Source organism: Oncorhynchus gorbuscha, linkage group LG17 (assembly GCF_021184085.1).
Source record: "Oncorhynchus gorbuscha isolate QuinsamMale2020 ecotype Even-year linkage group LG17, OgorEven_v1.0, whole genome shotgun sequence".
Taxonomy (NCBI): Eukaryota; Metazoa; Chordata; class Actinopteri; order Salmoniformes; family Salmonidae; genus Oncorhynchus; species Oncorhynchus gorbuscha.
The window spans coordinates 54,915,260-54,935,850 of record NC_060189.1 but is presented as its reverse complement, the minus strand read 5'-3'; the positions used below and the strand labels follow the sequence as shown (position 1 = coordinate 54,935,850).

Below are 20,591 nucleotides of genomic sequence, written 5' to 3'. Positions count from 1 at the left end.
AGGTGGCAGGAGAGTGCAGGCTCGATTCTTCTCCAATTACCATCCTCAGTGCTGAGGTTTTCGCACGAGTTACATTGCAAACATTGGACTGATTTGTCTCAACTTGTGTATGATTTTAGACATAAACAGGCTAGCAGTTTATGGGTGGTTTATGTGTGTTCACTTTGAACTGAGGGCTGAAGTGGGCTCCCGAGTGGCGCAGCGGTCTAAGGCACTGCATCTCAGTGCTTGAGGCATCATTACAGACACCCTGGTTCGATTCCAGGCTATATCACAACTGGCTGTGATTGGGAGTTCCATAGGGCGGCGCATAATAGGACCAGCGTCGTCCGGGTTTGGCCGGTGTAGACCGTCATTGTAAATAAGAATTTGTTCTTAACTGACTTGCCCAGTTAAATAAAGTTTTAAAATATATATATATATATATATATATATATAATGATGCATTTGTGCGATTTGACATCCTTCACTGTGGGCCTATTCTACTACAGTTACTGGAATCTATTATCAGCGACTGTACAGAATAGGAGAATAACAGTGAATCCGTGAATCCATCCTACCAACTCAAGAGCCTTAATTCAGTTTGTTTACATAGAGCAGTAGAGCAGTCTCTTCTAATTACGACAATATGAATCAGTGATGTTTTGCAACTGACTGACAAAAGCAAGTTTATCAACAACAAACTGAAACATAACAAGCTCACAAAGGAAACATGAGGAAACCCAAGGTGGTTTCATGATACAACAAGTAAGGCCTGCAGGCAAAATAACACTCAAACCGATCTGTTTATTAATATTCTCACATACAGTGTTGTAATTGACATAAAATCATTGGATAAGTACAGGGAGATGTCAGGGAGCAGTAGAACAACTTGTTTAAACAGCTTCACCGGTCTAGGGGATCTGTAAGTGCTATGTTATTCACATTTTAGTCATTTAGCAGACGCTCTGATCCAGAGCGCCTTACAGTTAGTTAGGCCTAGTGACACACACAATACTATAATCCTTTTGCAAAGGCATTTACAATACAATTATACAGCCTACTTGTTTCATCCATGTAAAACCATGCTTCATAGGCTCATCACAACATCACATTTTATGATCCTGCTGACATTTACGGCATTTAATAGCCTTGAATATAAAATGCCATGTCTCTCAAGAATGGCATACTATTAACTATTGAATTATATTTTTTTGATGTGCACACTTCGTGGTATTACTGTACTACGACTATTGTCAAATAGTGAGATCTGTTTACGTTTGGGTGTGGATAATGGGGAGTGTCACATCATTGCAAATGCCAAATGAAGGGTCTGCCAAGTCAGATATACAAGTGTTGAACTGTAGCCTTGGCAAAGGAGGGACACGGGCTGCATTTATTGAATTGTCTTCACAGATAATAAATATACTGCGTGCTGTATTTGAGACTGAAAATAATACATTTTTATTTGTAGGCCCAAGTATTGTGAAAGATGGGCCTCTTTTTCCCCGGCTTCAAAGCTTGTGCTTTTGTTTTAGCTCCAGCCTTCTGAACTTGTCGTTGTTGTAGCTCTCTCCAAGTGAAGAATGAAATGCATGTAATTCTGTAGTCCGGAATGGATGGGCCGATCCCCCTTGGCCCCATTTACTCTTTACTCTTGTTTCAATTCAGAAGATTGCACCGTCCGTGTTCACTGTCCATTCAAACGACTGATGGCTCAGATGGTTTTGCATGGAATTATAAAGGAGATTTTGGGTCCAAAGAAGACATCCCTGGAACAACATAACAATACAAAATAAACATGTGTTTAGTATTTTGCCCTATTAGCCTGGAATCCAAGACTATGGTAAACTGTCCATGACTTTCTAGTGGATGGACCATGTGGTTCAGGAGAGAATGGCCTAGTTAATGGAGGAAGCATCTAGTCAAGAATGGCATTATTTTCAATTGATAAACTGATAAACTGTGATTACAAACTGATAAGCTCCCTGTATCTGTTTGATTTCCAGGCATATATTGCCTCTTTAAAGGAAAAACTATTGTCTGTAGTCAACAGCTGACTAAAAACAGAGCCAAAATGCATAGGCCTAGCCGTAGTGTATTTGCATTACATGAGCAAAGGCCATGACGTAAAAACAGCACGAATTACCTTTTAACTGACCAGTAAAACAAAAGTCAACTCCACATCACAGCTCACTGCACGGCAGCAGGCACACGTGCCTGACTGTATTAATAGATTGCTTATGATAATCACAATGTAGGCAGTGTTCACTGGGCAGCCTGTGACTGGATCCAATTCGTTTCCAACTATAATTGGCGCCTAACTGCCCGCCGGCCTCTATTCGGCCTCCAGTACACATAACAGCACCACAGAGCCGTCCACTGTTCCAGAACTGTATTAACATAGACTGTATATGTGTGCTGAACATGGGCGCCGCCTACTGGAGGAGAATGGAATTTCTGTACCTTGGGCAGCAGAGGAGCTCACTGAAGTTACAGTAGCACACCATGTCGCATTTGTTCCCCTCCCAGAAATGGTTCTGCAGGGAATCGATGGGTCGCATGGTTGCAACTCCATTGGAGATGCCAACATTGCGACAGTCCCTCCCCTTCAAAACTTTCTTGTAGCAGGACCAGCGGTTTGATGGAATGGCCTCGCTGCCCATTGCCAACAGTCCAACCAAGAGAATAGCAGCAATGAGTAGTGCCTTCATTTTGATCAAGCTGTAAATAGGATGACATAGTGTGTATAATTGGTTAGAATGTCTCCAAGGTCACCCCAGTCATTAATATATAAATACGTTTTAACATTAACTACAAATCCAACCCACAAAAAATATATTCCCATTAGAGCCATAGGCATGGTCTGAGTTCTAGTGAAGTTCAGAGGGGGTGGAGGGACATTTTTTGAAAGTTGAAGTTCATTTATTGCATTTCTATCAAATAAAGCAAATCTAAAATGCTATTTGGAGAAGAGCAAATACAGACAAATATGTACCCAGCCAACATGTAGCCTGTTAGTTCTACAATTTGCCACTACACATTAACTCAGCACCGAGATGAAAACCTTCAATATGTACAGAGGTATCTGTTAGAATATTTATTTATTAGCAAAACACAAACAAATATGTTTGCTTTGCAGAACTTTTTATTGCAATGTCCTGCAATTCTACACATTTTGCTTTGAGCTGTGGAGAAATTTTTGCATTTTAAAAGCTAATTTCCTGCAATTGTACACACTTTGCCATGACTTATGCCATGTTAAAGATGTACATTCCCACACATAGAGGACCTGCGTGGTTCTGGTACCGGTTGCGACCGACACTTTTGTTTATAAAATTGATCTGTGGACACCATAGATCGAAAAGGCTTGCATCGAGCGGTAACACGGGTTCATAGCAACTCATTCGTGTATCTCTTCCACCTGTGTGATTTAGGACAGAGAGGAAGACATTGGAAACACATTGGAAAGAATTAACACAAAAACAGAGCAAACTAGAATGCTATTTGGCCCTAAACAGAGAGTACACAGTGGCAGAATACCTGACCACTGTGACTGACCCAAACTTAAGGAAAGCTTTGACTATGTACAGACTCAGTGAGCATAGCCTTGCTATTGAGAAAGGCTGCCGTAGGCAGACATGACTCTCAAGAGAAGACAGGCTATGTGCACACTGCCCACAAAATGAGGTGGAAACTGAGCTGCACTTCCTAACCTCCTGACCAGCGTATGACCATATTAGAGACAGATATTTCCCTCTGATTACACAGATCCACAATACTTCGAAAACAAACCCAATTTTGATAAACTCCCATTTCTTCAGGGTGAAATACCACAGTGTGCCCATCACAGCAGCAAGATTCACGACCTGTTGCCACAAGAAAAGGGCAACCAGTGAAGAACAAACATCATTGTAAATACAACCCATATTTATGCTTGTTTATTTTCCCTTGTGTACTTTAACCATTTGTACATTGTTACAACACTGTATATATACGTAATATGACATTTGTAATGTCTTTATTGTTTTGAAACTTCTGAATGTGTATTGTTTTACTGTTAATTTTTATTTATTTAACTTTTGTATATTATCTACACATTTCCCATGCCAATAAAGCCCCTTGAATAGAATTGAAGAGGAATAGAGATGCCAAACTCAGCGGAAAGATGTCTCCTTTCAGTAGGTGGCGTTTTTTCGTTGTTTCGCCCACCAAGCAGAGTTTTTGTATGAAAGTCATTGAGAAAGTGTTGAATTTGGTCAACCAAAAAATGTATGGCTTATTTGCTACGGTAGGTGTATTTAATCCAATAATAGTTTCCTAATGCTTCAATTGTTACGAGTGTACTGATAAGTAGGGCACGTGACATCCCGGCAATTTTGAGAAAAAACACTTTATGGTTGTTGTCTCGAGATGGCTATGCGTATTCATTGAATGAGGCCAATAGTGTAGCGTCTGTCTCCATTGAATACAGGCAGTTGACGTCAACAACCCTCATCGAATTTTCAAAAGAGATAACAATAATTAGATGTATCCACCAATCCAAAGAAAGAATAGGCGGGATCTAGACGGCACATTATGCCGCTTTGTGGACAACGACTTCCATTGTTAGGACAGCAAGACATGTGTCTTATCAGTATATCCATAATCTTTGTTTAACATGTGAAATCTGACACCACTTGAAGCTGGGATGTCCCTTCTACCATTTCATTCGCTCTTCCGACTGTCCATCAACTCCTGTCTAAACCATACATCACAGCGGCTGACAAAGCACATGCCTTAAAATCCTGACGTCGTAGCGCAACTGGATAGAGTTGTTTCGTCGCTCGAGCACATTCAGAGATCGGTTTATAACCAACTTTATCACAGTAATCTAAAAAGATTAATATATTTTAAACAAAACACGCTTTTTGTTTGTCCTAGACAGACAATAGTAAGATGGAAGGCGAGTTCAGGAAGCCAAGCTCGAGCTCTCTTGTGTGACGTTCACAGCGGTGGGGGCAGACGTTATGATCAAGAGAGACCTGCATATTTTATCTAATACTAGACACACAAATATGTATTTTTACAGTTATAAGGAAGGTGAAATGTTATTGTTATTATTTGTATAATTTCATTATACTATATTTCAAGCATATTCATACAGTTTTGTTGAATAGGAAATACATACAAAATAAGAATCATATTTTTACTTGTGTACTTGAGCTTGTGTCCTCAAAAGTGACTACACCTCAGCAATTTATAACTATTTTTATCAGAAAGGTGAGCTTTCAACCTTTCTTAGAGAAGGCATCATTACTTATGGCCCTCTCATGATAAATCATTTGTTTTTGGGGTTACGTAGATGACATTTTAGATGACATTTAGTTACATGTAAGAGATATGATATCTGAGTGAGTGTGAATAATAAAATCAATTGGGGCCCCCTGGAGGTCAGGGTCCCTGGGCACGTAATTCAGCCATGACTACTAAAAGTTCATATAGCTGCCTAGACTAATTTGACTAATTTACCAATCTTCAAAATGTTAACTGATAAGGACTAATTGAGCAGACAGAACCAGGTATTCCACTAGGATTTTGCCTGTGCTAAGCTCCATTCCGTTTCTTTTTATCCTGAACCCCCATGCCCCCCAGTTCTTAACTATTACAAACACACCCATAACATGTCGAATCAAATCAAATAACATTTTATTAGTCATATGCGCCAAATGCTGACTTACGAGCCTCTAACCAACAATGCAGTTAAAAATAATACAGATAAGAATAAGAAATAAAAGTAATTAAAGAGCAGCAGTAAAATAACAATAGTGAGACTATATACAGTGGGGTACCCGGTACAGAGTCAATGTGCGGACACTGGTTAGTTGAGGTAATATGTACAGTTGAAGTCTGAAGCCATTTAATTAGAAGTTCAGGAGTCTTATGGCTTGGGGGTAGAAGCTGTTTAGACGCCTCTCAGACCTAGACTTGGTGCTCCGGTACCACTTGCCGTGAGAACAGTCTATGACTAGGGTGGCTGGAGTCTTTGACAATTTCCAGGGCCTTCCTCTGACACCACCTGGTATAGAGTTTCTGGATGGCAGGAGGCTTGGCCCCAGTGATGTACTGGGCCATTCGCACTACCCTCTGTAGTGCCTTGCGGTCAGAGGCTGAGCAGTTGCCATAGTGATGCAACCAGTTAGGATTAGAGGTAGACCAATAAATCGGAATGGCCGATTAATTAGAGTCGATTTCAAGTTTTCATTACAGTCGGTAATCTGCATTTTTGGACACCGATCAGGGCCGATTTGTAACGGATTTCCTCCTCTTCGTCCGAAGAGGTGTAGCAAGGATCGGACCAATACGCAGCGTGGAAAGTGTCCATGTTTTAATAGAAAAGACTGAACATGACACAAATACAAAATAACAACATGACAAGGAAACTGTCCCGTGTGGCACAAACACTGACACAGGAAACAATCACCCACAAAATACCCAAAGAATATGGCTGCCTAAATATGGTTCCCAATCAGAGACAACGATAAACACCTGCCTCTGATTGAGAACCAATCTAGGCAACCATAGACTTACAAAAACACCTAGATAGGAAACACCCCCATAAACATACAAAACCCCTAGAAAAGTCAAAAATGCATACTTCACCCATGTCACACCCTGTCCTAACCAAAATAATAAATAAAACAAAGAACACTAAGGTCAGGGCGTGACACGATTACATTGCACTCCACAAGGAGACTGCGTGGCAGGCTGACTACCTGTTATGCGAGTGCAGCAAGGAGCCACGGTAAGGTACTTAAACTTATCTTATTAAAAACAATGGATCTTAACATCATCACTAGTTAACTACACATGGTTGATGATATTACTAGTTTATCTAGCTTGTCCTGCATTGCATATAATCGATGAGGTGCCTGTTAATTTATCATTGAATCACAGTCTACTTCGCCAAACGGGTGATTTAACAAGCGCACTCGCGAAAAAGCACTGTCTTTGCACCCATGTGTACCTAACCATAAACATCAACGCCTATCTTAAAATCATTACACAAGTATATATTTTTTAATCTGCATATTTAGTTAATATTGCCTGCTAACATTAATTTATTTTAACTAGGGAAATTGTGTCACTTCTCTTGTGTTCTGTGCAACAGAGTCAGTGTATATGCAGCAGTTTGAGCCGCCTGGCTCGTTGCGAACTGTGTGAAGACCATTTCTTCCTAACAAAGACAGCCAACTTTGCCAAACGGGGGATGATTTAACAAAAGCATATATGCGAAAAAAAGCACAATCGTTGCACAAATGTACCTGACCATAAACATCAATGCCTTTCTTAAAATCAATACACAGAAGTATATATTTTTTAAACCCGCATAGTTAGTTAAAGAAATTAATGCAGGCAATATTAAACTAGGGAATTTGTGTCACTTGTCTTGAGTTCGCAGAGTCAGGGTATATACACCAGTTTGGGCTGCCTGGCTCTTTGCAAACTAATTTGCCAGAATTTCACGAAATTATGACATAACATTGAATGTTGTGCAATGTAACAGCAATATTTAGACTTATGGATGCTGTCATGTTTGTCATTTATTATCATGTCTTGTCCCTGTGCTCCCCATGCTATTCGTTTCCCTCTGCTGGTCTTATTTGGTTCTTTCCCTCCTATCCCTCTCTCTCCCCCTCCCTCTCTCACTCTCTCGCTCTCTCTTCTCTCTGTCGTTCCGTTCCTGCTCCCAGCTGTTCCTATTCCCCTAATCATCATTTAGTCTTCCCACACCTGTTCCCGATCCTTTCCCCTGATTAGATTCCCTATTTATTCCTTTGTGTCCCGTTCCTGTGCCGTCGGTTCCTTGCATTGTATTCACGATGCTGTGATTGCGTTTCGCCCTGTCCTGTCGTGTTTTTTGCCGTGATTGTGTATCACCCTGTCCTGTCGTGTTTTGTGCCTTCTTCAGACGCTGCGTGTGAGCAGGTGTCTCAGTTGACTACGGCCTGCGCCTACCCGACGACCTGCAGTCTGTGGCCGCTTCTCCAGTTGTTTTCCCTCTACTAATCTAGAGGATTTCAGTTATTCGGTTTTGAACATTAATAAACTCTGTTTCTGTTAAGTCGCGTTTGGGTCCTCCTTCACCTGCATGACAGAAGGAACCGACCAAAGAATGGACCCAGCGACTTCAGACGCTGTTTACACTGCCGTCAAGATCCAAGGAGCCATGCTCGGCAGACACGAGCAGGAATTGTCTGCTGCTCGCCATGCCGTGGAGAACCTGGCCGCTCAGGTTTCCGACCTCTCTGGACAGTTCCAGAGTCTACGTCTCGTGCCACCTGTTACTCCCTGGCCTGCCGAGCCTCCAGAACCCAGGGTTAATAACCCACCTTGCTACTCCGGGCAGCCCACTGAGTGCCGCTCCTTTCTCACGCAGTGTGAGATTGTGTTCTCTCTCCAACCCCACACATACTCTAGAGAGAGAGCTCGGGTTGCTTACGTCATTTCACTCCTTACTGGCCGGGCTCGAGAATGGGGCACAGCTATCTGGGAGGCAAGGGCTGATTGCTCTAACAGATTCCAGAACTTTAAAGAGGAGATGATTCGGGTTTTTGACCGTTCAGTTTTTGGTGAGGAGGCTTCTAGGGCCCTGGCTTCCTTATGCCAAGGTGAACGGTCCATAACGGATTATTCCATTGAGTTTCGCACTCTTGCTGCCTCTAGTGAGTGGAACGAGCCGGCGCTGCTCGCTCGTTTTCTGGAGGGACTCCACGCAGCGGTTAAGGATGAGATTCTTTCCGGGAGGTTCCTTCAGATGTGGACTCTTTGATTGCTCTCGCCATCCGCATAGAACGACGGGTAGATCTTCGTCACCGGGCTCGTGGAAGAGAGCTCGCATCAACGGTGTTTCCCTGCTCCGCATCGCAACCATCTCCCTCCTCTGGCTTTGAGACTGAGCCCATGCAGCTGGGAGGGATTCGCATCTCGAATAAGGAGAGGGAACAGAGGATCACCAACCGCCTGTGCCTCTATTGCGGAGTTGCTGGACATTTTGTTATTTCATGTCCAGTAAGAGGCCAGAGCCCATCAGTAAGCGGAGGGCTACTGGTGAGCGCTACTACTCTGGTCCCTTCATCTAGATCTTGTACTACTATGTCGGTCCATCTACGCTGGACCGGTTCGGTGCTACATGCAGTGCCTTGATTGACTCTGGGGCTGAGGGTTGTTTCATGGACGAAGCATGGGTTCGGAAACATAACATTCCTTTCAGACCATTAGACAAGCCTACGCCCATGTTTGCCTTAGATGGTAGTCATCTTCCCAGTATCAAATTTGAGACACTACCTTTAACTCTCACAGTATCTGGTAACCACAGTGAGACTATTTCTTTTTTGATTTTCCGTTCACCGTTTACACCTGTTGTTTTGGGTCATCCCTGGCTAGTATGTCATAATCCTTCTATTAATTGGTCTAGTAATTCTATCCTATCCTGGAACGTTTCTTGTCATGTGAAGTGTTTAATGTCTGCCATCCCTCCCGTTTCTTCTCTCCCTACTTCTCAGGAGGAACCTGGCGATTTGACAGGAGTGCCGGAGGAATATCATGATCTGCGCACGGTCTTCAGTCGGTCCCGAGCCAACTCCCTTCCTCCTCACCGGTCGTATGATTGTAGTATTGATCTCCTTCCAGGGACCACGCCTCCTCGAGGTAGACTATACTCTCTGTCGGCTCCCGAACGTAAGGCTCTCGAGGATTATTTGTCTGTGTCTCTTGACGCCGGTACCATAGTGCCTTCTTCTTCTCCGGCCGGGGCGGGGTTCTTTTTTGTTAAGAAGAAGGACGGTACTCTGCGCCCCTGCGTGGATTATCGAGGGCTGAATGACATAACGGTTAAGAATCGTTATCCGCTTCCCCTTATGTCATCAGCCTTCGAGATTCTGCAGGGAGCCAGGTGCTTTACTAAGTTGGACCTTCGTAACGCTTACCATCTCGTGCGCATCAGAGAGGGGGACGAGTGGAAAACGGCGTTTAACACTCCGTTAGGGCATTTTGAGTACCGGGTTCTGCCGTTCGGTCTCGCCAATGCGCCAGCTGTTTTTCAGGCATTAGTTAATGATGTTCTGAGAGACATGCTGAACATTTTTGTTTTTGTCTATCTTGACGATATCCTGATTTTTTCTCCGTCACTCGAGATTCATGTTCAGCACGTTCGACGTGTTCTACAGCGCCTTTTAGAGAATTGTCTCTACGTAAAGGCTGAGAAGTGCTCTTTTCATGTCTCCTCCGTTACTTTTCTCGGTTCCGTTATTTCCGCTGAAGGCATTCAGATGGATTCCGCTAAGGTCCAAGCTGTCAGTGATTGGCCCGTTCCAAGGTCACGTGTCGAGTTGCAGCGCTTTTTAGGTTTCGCTAATTTCTATCGGCGTTTCATTCGTAATTTCGGTCAAGTTGCTGCCCCTCTCACAGCTCTTACTTCTGTCAAGACGTGTTTTAAGTGGTCCGGTTCCGCCCAGGGAGCTTTTGATCTTCTAAAAGAACGTTTTACGTCCGCTCCTATCCTCGTTACTCCTGACGTCACTAGACAATTCATTGTCGAGGTTGACGCTTCAGAGGTAGGCGTGGGAGCCATTCTATCCCAGCGCTTCCAGTCTGACGATAAGGTTCATCCTTGCGCTTATTTTTCTCATCGCCTGTCGCCATCTGAGCGCAACTATGATGTGGGTAACCGTGAACTGCTCGCCATCCGCTTAGCCCTAGGCGAATGGCGACAGTGGTTGGAGGGGGCGACCGTTCCTTTTGTCGTTTGGACAGACCATAAGAACCTTGAGTACATCCGTTCTGCCAAACGACTTAATGCCCGTCAAGCTCGTTGGGCGTTGTTTTTCGCTCGTTTCGAGTTTGTGATTTCTTACCGTCCGGGTAGCAAGAACACCAAGCCTGATGCCTTATCCCGTCTGTTTAGTTCTTCTGTGGCTTCTACTGATCTCGAGGGGATTCTTCCTTATGGGCGTGTTGTCGGGTTGACAGTCTGGGGAATTGAAAGACAGGTTAAGCAAGCACTCACGCACACTGCGTCGCGCGCGCTTGTCCTAGTAACCTCCTTTTCGTTCCTGTTTCCACTCGTCTGGCTGTTCTTCAGTGGGCTCACTCTGCCAAGTTAGCTGGTCATCCCGGTGTTCGAGGCACTCTTGCGTCTATTCGCCAGCGCTTTTGGTGGCCGACTCAGGAGCGTGACACGCGCCGTTTCGTGGCTGCGTGTTCAGACTGCGCGCAGAAGAAGTCTGGTAATTTTTTTTTCTGCTTCTGCTCCTGGTCTTGCTGGGTCTCAGTCTGTTCCCTGCCATCGCATCTCTCCTGTTCTTGTCCCTGCCCTTGCTGTGTCTCAGTCTGTCCCTAGTTCTCATTTTTTTTTTAGAGTAGTACCCTAGTTTCCCTTTTTATCGTTTTTCGTTACGGTCCTGAGGAGAGGAGTTGGGTTCTTTCTCGGGACGTGCTGGACCGTTTGATCTATGATTTCCTCCGTTGCTGCCAGTGTTCCTCCTCGAGAGCGCCAGGAGGCGCTCGGTGAGTGGGGGGGTACTGTCATGTTTGTCATTTATTATCATGTCTTGTCCCTGTGCTCCCCATGCTATTCGTTTCCCTCTGCTGGTCTTATTTGGTTCTTTCCCTCCTATCCCTCTCTCTCCCCCTCCCTCTCTCACTCTCTCGCTCTCTCTTCTCTCTGTCGTTCCGTTCCTGCTCCCAGCTGTTCCTATTCCCCTAATCATCATTTAGTCTTCCCACACCTGTTCCCGATCCTTTCCCCTGATTAGATTCCCTATTTATTCCTTTGTGTCCCGTTCCTGTGCCGTCGGTTCCTTGCATTGTATTCACGATGCTGTGATTGCGTTTCGCCCTGTCCTGTCGTGTTTTTTGCCGTGATTGTGTATCACCCTGTCCTGTCGTGTTTTGTGCCTTCTTCAGACGCTGCGTGTGAGCAGGTGTCTCAGTTGACTACGGCCTGCGCCTACCCGAAGCGACCTGCAGTCTGTGGCCGCTTCTCCAGTTGTTTTCCCCTCTACTAATCTAGAGGATTTCAGTTATTCGGTTTTGAACATTAATAAACTCTGTTTCTGTTAAGTCGCGTTTGGGTCCTCCTTCACCTGCATGACAGATGCCACCCGTTAGATAAAATACGGAACGGTTCCGTACTTCACTGAAAGAATAAATGTTATGTTTTCGAAATGATAGTTTCCAGATTTGACCATATTAATGACCTAAGGCTCGTATTTATATTATAATTAAGTCTATGATTTAATAGAGCAGTCTGACTGAGCAGTGGTAGGCAGCAGCAGACTCGTAAGCATTCATTCAAACAGCACTTTACTGCGTTTTCCAATAGCTTTTCTCAATGCTTCAAGCCTTGCGCTGTTTATGACTTCAAGCCTATCAACTACCGAGATTAGCCTGGCAATACTAAAGTACTAATTAGAACATCCAATAGTCACAGGTATATGAAATACAAATGTTATAGAGAGAAATAGTCCTATAATAACTTCAACCTAAAACTTCTTACCTGGGAATATTGAAGACTCATGTTAAAAGGAACCACCAGCTTTCATATGTTCTCATGTTCTGAGCAAGGAACTTAAACGTTAGCTTTTTTATATTGCACATATTGCAGTTTTACTTTCTTCTCCAACACTTTGTTTTTGCATTATTTATATCAAATTAAACATGTTTCATTATTTATTTGAGACTCAATTGATTTTATTGATTTATTATATTAAGTCTAAAAATAAGTGTTCATTGTTCATTCAGTATTGTTGTAAATGTGATTATTACAAATATATATACATAACAATCGGCCGATCAATCGGTATCGGCTTTATTTGGTCCTCCAATAATCGGTATCGGTATTGGCGTTGAAAAATCATAATCGGTCAACCTCTAGTTAGGATGCTCTCGGTGATGCAGCTGTAGAATCTTTTGAGGATCTGAGGACCCATGCCAAAACTTTTCAGTCTTCTGAGGGGGAATAGGTCTTGTCGTGCCCTCTTCACGACTGTCTTGGTGTGCTTGGACCATGTTAGTTTGTTGGTTATGTGGAGACCAAGGAACTTGAAGCTCTCAAACTGCTCCACTGCAGCCCCGTCGATGAGAATGGGGGCATGCTCAGTCCTGTTTTTCCTGTAGTCCACAATCATCTCCTTTGTCTTGACCATGTTGAGGGAGAGGTTGTTGTCCTGGCACCACATGGCCAGGTCTCTGACCTCCTCCCTATAGGCTGTCTCATCGTTGTCTGTGATTAGGCCTACCACTGTTCTGTCATCGGGAAACTTAATGATGGTGTTGGAGTCGTGCCTGGCCGTCATGAGTCATGAGTGAACAGAGAGTACAGGAGAAGACTGAGCACGCACCCCTGAGGGGCCCCTGTATTGAGGATCAAAGTGGCGGATGTGTTGTTACCTACCCTTCAGGGGTCCAGTTGCAGAAGGAGGTGTTTAGTCCCAGGGTCCTTAGCTTATTGATGAACTTTGAGGGCATTATGGTGTTGAATACTGAGCTGTAGTCAATGAATTGCATTTTCACATGGGTGTTCCTTTTGTCCAGGTGGGAAAGGACAGTGATTGCATCATCTGTGGATCTGTTGGGGTGGTATGCAAATTTAGGTGGGTCTAGGGTTTCTACGATAATGGTGTTGATGTGAGCCATGACCAGCATTTTTAAAGCACTTCATGGCTACAGACGTGAGTGCTACGGGTCGGTAGTCATTTAGGCAGGTTACCTTAGTGTTCTTGGGCACAGGCACTGTGGTGGTCTGCTTAAAACATGTTGGTATTACAGACTCGGACAGGGAGTGGTTGAAAATGTCAGTAAAGACCCTTGCCAGTTGGTGAGCACATGCTCGCAGTACATGTCCTGGTAATTTGTTTGGCCCTGTGGCCTTGTGAATGTTGACCTGTTTAAAGGTCTTACTCACATTGTCTGTGGAGAGCGTGATCACACAGTCTTCCGGAACAGCTGGTGTTCTCATGCATGTTTCAGTGTTATTTACCTCGAAGCGAGCATAGAAGTAGTTTAGCTTGTCTGGTAGGCTCGTGTCACTAGGCAGCTTTGGGCTGTGCTTCCCTTTGCAGTCAGTAATGGTCTGCCACATCTGGCGAGCATCAGAGCCAGTGTAGTACGATTGTATTGACGCTTTGCCTGTTTGATGGTTCGTTCGAAGGCAGAGCAGGATTTCTTATAAGCTTCCGGGTTAGAGTCACGCTCCTTGAATGCGGTAGCTCTAGCCTTTAGCTCAGTGCGGATGTTGCCTGTAATCCATGGCTTCTGGTCGGGGTATGTACGTACAGGCACTGTGGGGACGACGTCATCAATGCCCTTTTTGATGAAGCCAAAGACTGATGTGGTGTACTCCTCAATGCCATCGGAGGAATCCCGGAACATATTCCAGTCTGTGCTAGCAAAACAGTCCTGTAGCTTAGCATCTGCTTTATCTGACTATTTTTTTATTGATCTCCTCCCTGGTGCTTCCTGATTAAATTTTTTGCTTGTAACCAGGAATCAGGAGGATATAATTATGGTCAGATTTGCCAAATGGAGTGTGGAAGAGCTTTGTATGCATCTCTGTGTTGAGCAAAGGTGGTCCAGAGTTTTTTTCCCCCTCTGGGTGCACATTTGTTAGTTTATTTGCGTTGTTTGTAACTTATCAGCCACCACTATGCTTGAAAATATGGAGAGTGATACACAGTAACGTGTTGTATTGGATTTTCCCCAAACATAACACTTTGTATTCAGGACAAAAATGAATTGCTTTACCAAATTTCTTTGCAGTATTACTTTAGTGTGTTGTTGCAAACAGGATGCATGTTTTGGAATATTTTCTTCTGTACAAGCTTTCTTATTTTCCCACTGTCAATTAGTGTCAGTGTCACACTGTCAGTTAGTGTCAATTAGTGCCACACTGTCAATTAGGTTAGTTGATCCATCCTCAGTTTTCTCCTATACAGCCATTAAACCCTGTAACTGAAGTCCCTGAGTGGTTTCCTAAGTTAGGAAGGACACCTGTATATTTTTAGTGACTGGGTGTATTGATACACAATTGAAAGTGCAATTAATAACTTCACCATGCTCAAATGGATATTCAATATCTATTTTTATTTTATTTATTTTATCCACCAATAGGTGCCCTTCTTTGCGAGGCATTGGAAAACCTCCCTGGTCTTTGTGGGTGAATCTGTGTTTCAAATTCACTGCTCAACTGAGGGAGTTTACAGATAATTGTATGTGTGGGTTACATAGATGAGGTAATCATTCAAAAATGATGCTAAACACTATTATTGTACACAGAGTGAGTCCATGCAACTTATTAGGTGATTTGTTAAGCACATTTTTACTCCTGAACTTATTTAGGCTTGCCATAACAAAAAGGTTGAATAGGTTTTGACTCAAGTCAGTTCAACTTTAAATATTGTATTAATTTGTCAAATAAAAAATATATAAGTCCACTTTGACATTATAGGGCATTGTGTGTAGGCTACTGACAACAACAATAACTCAACTAAATGTGGAAAAAGTCTAAGGGATGTGAAAACTTTCTGAAGGCACTTTAAGTAGGACTCTGATTAACATAGTGTTATGATGTTGTTGATTGTAGAATTTGATCCTAGCATAAGTTGGACATCCTCTATAACATTTTTCAATTGGCAACAATAGTGATACTGGACATAAATATTGCATTCGTCTGTTATTTCAAAGATTGGTGGATATAAACAGCCTATTTGCTATGTCGCTAGTGCCACTAAATAATTAAACCTTGTGCTTTAAATAGATTCAATATTATTTGCATTTAAATGATATTACCATAACCCATTTATTGTGAAGATTTCCTCGGTACAATGATTGCAGTCTTATAAACTTCAATACTGTACATTGCAGTTATAACTAGTGCTGAGCAAAATGATTTGAATTCCATTTCATTCGTTTTTTTCTGTGAGGTCAATGCACAAATTGCCGTTTCTCGATAGATAAATCAGATCCAGCCTGAATTTTGTGATGTAGTAGGGAGTTGTTGTTTACAACATGCCAATATCCTACATATTTCAGAGCGTAAATCGTATTAATTAACTCCAATGACCACAATCCACTGCGCAACTACTTGTCCTGTCTTTCTTTTGTGCCTGTTAAAAATATAAACGGAGGAAGAATGCGCGATTGTGAGGGGATTTAGAGAGCAGCTGATGCTTGACAAGGTATCGCTACCTGAAAAACATTGATCTAAGTGATTTATAGTTCGTGTTCAGTCATAAAAGTATGCCTTATTTACTCCGAAGAGATACAAATGAGTGATTTTGTCAGACAGCATATCCAGTAGCTCTAAAGAGATGAGATGATGACTTGGAATTAAATAATACAATCATAAAATAAAACAAATTCAATATACACAATAACTGAAATATGTTATTAAAGTAATGTAAATATATGATGGTTAATAAGTGATGAGCAGTAATGGGCAGTCACTACCATCATGGTACTTTTATTAATTGTTGTATTCTGTGTTACAGCATTCAACCCAAATAATCGAACGCAAAATCGAAAACTATTGATTCTTTATTAATAATCTATTTATAATAATTAATGCTCCCCATCATTATTATATTTCCAATTACATAACATTTTCAGCTGATTAAATTAGCCCCTACCTTATTTAGTGCTCTCCTCAGGAACGGCAGTAGCTTCTGACCCGTTTTCATTGGGTACATTTAGTAAGTATAAAACAGAAAACAGAGGAGTCTTTATCCCTACTCTACCCCATGCTAAGAGTATGACCATCTCTCCCCTCTCTCCTTTCAGCCTGTAAACCAGAGAAATAACCAAGGGCATTGATTAAGTCCGCACTCTGCACAAGCACGACAATAATGCCATGCTTACATGCCAGGACGGTACAGGGCTAAGAGAGGAGGCCAGCATTGGGGAGTGATCCAAACCAAACCTCTCAGTCTCAGACAGATTTAGTTCATATATGCTGTGGAAAAGTACATGAACGGGGTCTGAATCATGGTTTTACAGTCTAGCGGACAAGCAGCGTTTGTTCACATCCAGAATAATGTATAAAACCAATTTAGGAGGCTTGAAGTAGTAGGCTATATTTTTAGTAAAGGTGTTTTCAATGTGTTTTTATTTTATTTTAATTGGTTGTATATCAGCCATTTTGCATTTCAATAGACAACCATCCAAGAGCGAATGAATGAATGCCTGATACTGAATGTTGCCTTTCACTGAAACTCTCTAACATCTGAAATTGCTGTGAGTGTTGCAATCAGATGTGGTGGATGCTCGTACTGTTTAAATGGAGTGTCTGTCTGGGTGTAATGAAATGCAAGTGATGCATGCAGTAAATGAACCAGTTGGAAGGGAAATGCAAGTTTCTCTATAGCTATAACCTTTGCCTTGACTTGGCTCCTTTCCTTGTTGACACGCAGAGGAGCTCCACTGACTGCTGATAGAGCTGGTTGGCTGTGAAAGTATCCGTCACAGCCAAATGTAATCATCTACTTTGTGTGTTAAATCAATTGCTTCTTATTGGACGGCAGCACAGTTTTATCCATTGCAGTTTCCACTTTAAACAAATCAAGCGGTATTTACTTTGTGTTATACAGCTACCGAAAACTGAGAAATAGCCTTTCGGGCTCTGAAAGCATACATACTCAATAAATGATGGCATTTTTCGGTTGATGCTTAATCAAATCAAATCAAATTGATTTATATAGCCCTTCTTACATCAGCTGATATCTCAAAGTGCTGTACAGAAACCCAGCCTAAAACCCCAAACAGCAAGCAATGCAGGTGTAGAAGCACGGTGGCTAGGAAAAACAACCCTAGAAAGGCCAAAACCTAGGAAGAAACCTAGAGAGGAACCAGGTGATGAGGGGTGGACAGTCCTCTTCTGGCTGTGCCGGGTGGAGATTACAGTGCCTTGCGAAAGTATTCGGCCCCCTTGAACTTTGCGACCTTTTGTCACATTTCAGGCTTCAAACATAAAGATATAAAACTGTATTTTTTTGTGAAGAATCAACTACAAGTGGGGCACAATCATGAAGTGGAACGACATTTATTGGATATTTCAAACTTTTTTAACAAATCAAAAACTGAAAAATTGGGCGTGCACCAAGTCACCAAGTCACTTGGCTCTGTCATAACCTCACATGGTCTCTCCTATCATTGCTATGCAGACGACACACAATTAATCTTCTCCTTTCCCCCTTCTGATGACCAGGTGGCGAATCGCATCTCTGCATGTCTGGCAGACATATCAGTGTGGATGACGGATCACCACCTCAAGCTGAACTTCGGCAAGACGGAACTGCTCTTCCTCCCGGGGAAGGACTGCCTGTTCCATGATCTCGCCATCACGGTTGACAACTCCATTGTGTCCTCCTCCCAGAGTGCTAAGAACCTTGGCGTGATCCTGGACAACACCCTGTCGTTCTCAACTAACATCAAGGCGGTGGCCCGTTCCTGTAGGTTCATGCTCTACAACATCCGCAGAGTACGACCCTGCCTCACACAGGAAGCGGAGCAGGTCCTAATCCAGGCACTTGTCATCTCCCGTCTGGATTACTGCAACTCGCTGTTGGCTGGGCTCCCTGCCTGTGCCATTAAACCCCTTCAACTCATCCAGAACGCCGCAGCCCGTCTAGTGTTCAACCTTCCCAAGTTCTCTCACGTCACCCCGCTCCTCCGCTCTCTCCACTGGCTTCCAGTTGAAGCTCGCATCCGCTACAAGACCATGGTGCTTGCCTACGGAGCTGTGAGGGGAACGGCACCTCAGTACCTCCAGGCTCTGATCAGGCCCTACACCCAAATAAGGGCACTACGTTCATCCACCCCTGGCCTGCTCGCCTCCCTACCACTGAGGAAGTACAGTTCCCGCTCAGCCCAGTCAAAACTGTTCGCTGCTCTGGCTCCCCAATGGTGGAACAAACTCCCTCACGACGCCAGGACAGCGGAGTCAATCACCACCTTCCGGAGACACCTGAAACCCCACCTCTTTAAGGAATACCTAGGATAGGATAAAGTAATCCTTCTCACCCCCCCTCCTTAAAATATTTAGATGCACTATTGTAAAGTGGCTGTTCCACTGGATGTCATAAGGTGAATGCACCAATTTGTAAGTCGCTCTGGATAAGAGCGTGTGCTAAATGACTTAAATGTAAATGTAAATGTAAAGGTGGATGGATTATCTTGGCAAAGGAGAAACGCTTACTAACAGGCATGTAAACAGATTTGTGCACAAAATATGAGAGAAATAAGCTTTTTGTGCAGATGGATAACTTCTGGGATCTTTTATTTCAGCTCATGAACCATGGGACCAACACTTTACATGTTGCATTTTATATTTTCGCTCACTATACACCAAACATATCTACACACACTGGTTATAAAGCTCATATAAGTTTGGTGACTCTAACTACAAAGCAAGGTGATGCCATCACAAAAACACATTTGGTTAAAAAAAAAGTACTTTCTTACCTCTTGCTTTGAGGGTTGAGGACTAAACTGAGCATGTGCACAGTGAGTCACATTATTCTAGCTTGTTCCTGATTGGAGATATTGAGTGTTACAACTATCCTGTGTTACAACCATCCCTAGTCTCCCATACTTATTGAGCTACAATAGGCCAATCAAAATATAACATTTGTCTTAATAAACTCATTTTAACATTAACTCGTCTGATCCAATGAAACAAGGCCCATCCTTGGAAGAGCATGAAACACCCACTACAGTGTCAATTACATCATTAAGCGTCAACTGCAAAATACCATCTTTTATTTAGTATGTGCAGAATATTTGAGAGAAATAAGCTTATTGTGCATATGGAAAATGTCAGAGATTTTTTAATTTCAGCTCATAAAACATGGGACCAGGACTTTACATGTTGCATTTATATTTTGGTTCAGTGTAAATGGTATTGATTGAGGCTACCAGTACTCTTCAAGTGATTGTTAGTGATATAGCACCATCTTGTGGTACATTTTCACACTGGCGACTTCACAGAGTTTGTCATATTGGTTAGGGAAAAGTTGAATGCCTTTATTATGTTGTTACCTTCTATAATTATTCATTATGCATTATCATGCATTATACATTTAAGGGTAATCTGCAGTTTTTGTGAGTATATTCATGCACAGCAGGATACTTTAAACTTCAGTTTTAAAACAGCGTCTAAAGTTAGTCATTTCCACTTAGAAATATCAGACTTGATTTGCCCTAAGAAAAATCTATCAACCCCGAACAAAAATGTCTGTTAATTATAATCCACATAATTCACATTTCCTGTTGCTGCAGGATTATTTTCATGCTGTATCAAACTGGCTCAAATTGAGATCCTACATCCATATGTGTATTTATAAATGAAAGATACAGTGCCTTAAGAAAGTATTCCCACCCCTTGACTTTTTCAACATTTTGTTGTGTTACAGCCTGAATTTAAAATTGATTCAATTTAGATTTTTTTTGTCACTGATGTACGCACAATACACCATAATCGTAAAGTGGAATTATGTTTTTAGAAATGTTTACAAATGAATTAAAAATTAAAAGCTGAAATGTCTTGAGTCAATAAAGCATTCAACCCTTTTATTATG

At 42.5% G+C, this 20,591-nt stretch overlaps 1 protein-coding gene across 4 annotated transcripts in view; it reads right to left on the bottom strand.

The window, feature by feature from the left end:
* Window positions 1-766: 766 nt before the first annotated feature.
* LOC124001342 (scrapie-responsive protein 1-like) overlaps window positions 767-20,591 on the bottom strand; it is a 51,625-nt gene continuing 31,800 nt past the window's right edge. For 3 of the 4 annotated variants that reach the window (XM_046308062.1, XM_046308061.1, XM_046308063.1), the window contains 2 exons: window positions 2,446-2,703; window positions 767-1,751 (listed from right to left, as the gene is read on the bottom strand). In XM_046308062.1, the coding sequence (XP_046164018.1) occupies window positions 1,697-1,751; window positions 2,446-2,703 (313 nt within the window). In that variant the 3' untranslated portion in view covers window positions 767-1,696. Of the gene's footprint in view, window positions 1,752-2,445; window positions 2,704-16,646; window positions 16,864-20,591 lie in introns of those variants that run through there. The other variant, XM_046308064.1, reaches the window with a different exon arrangement.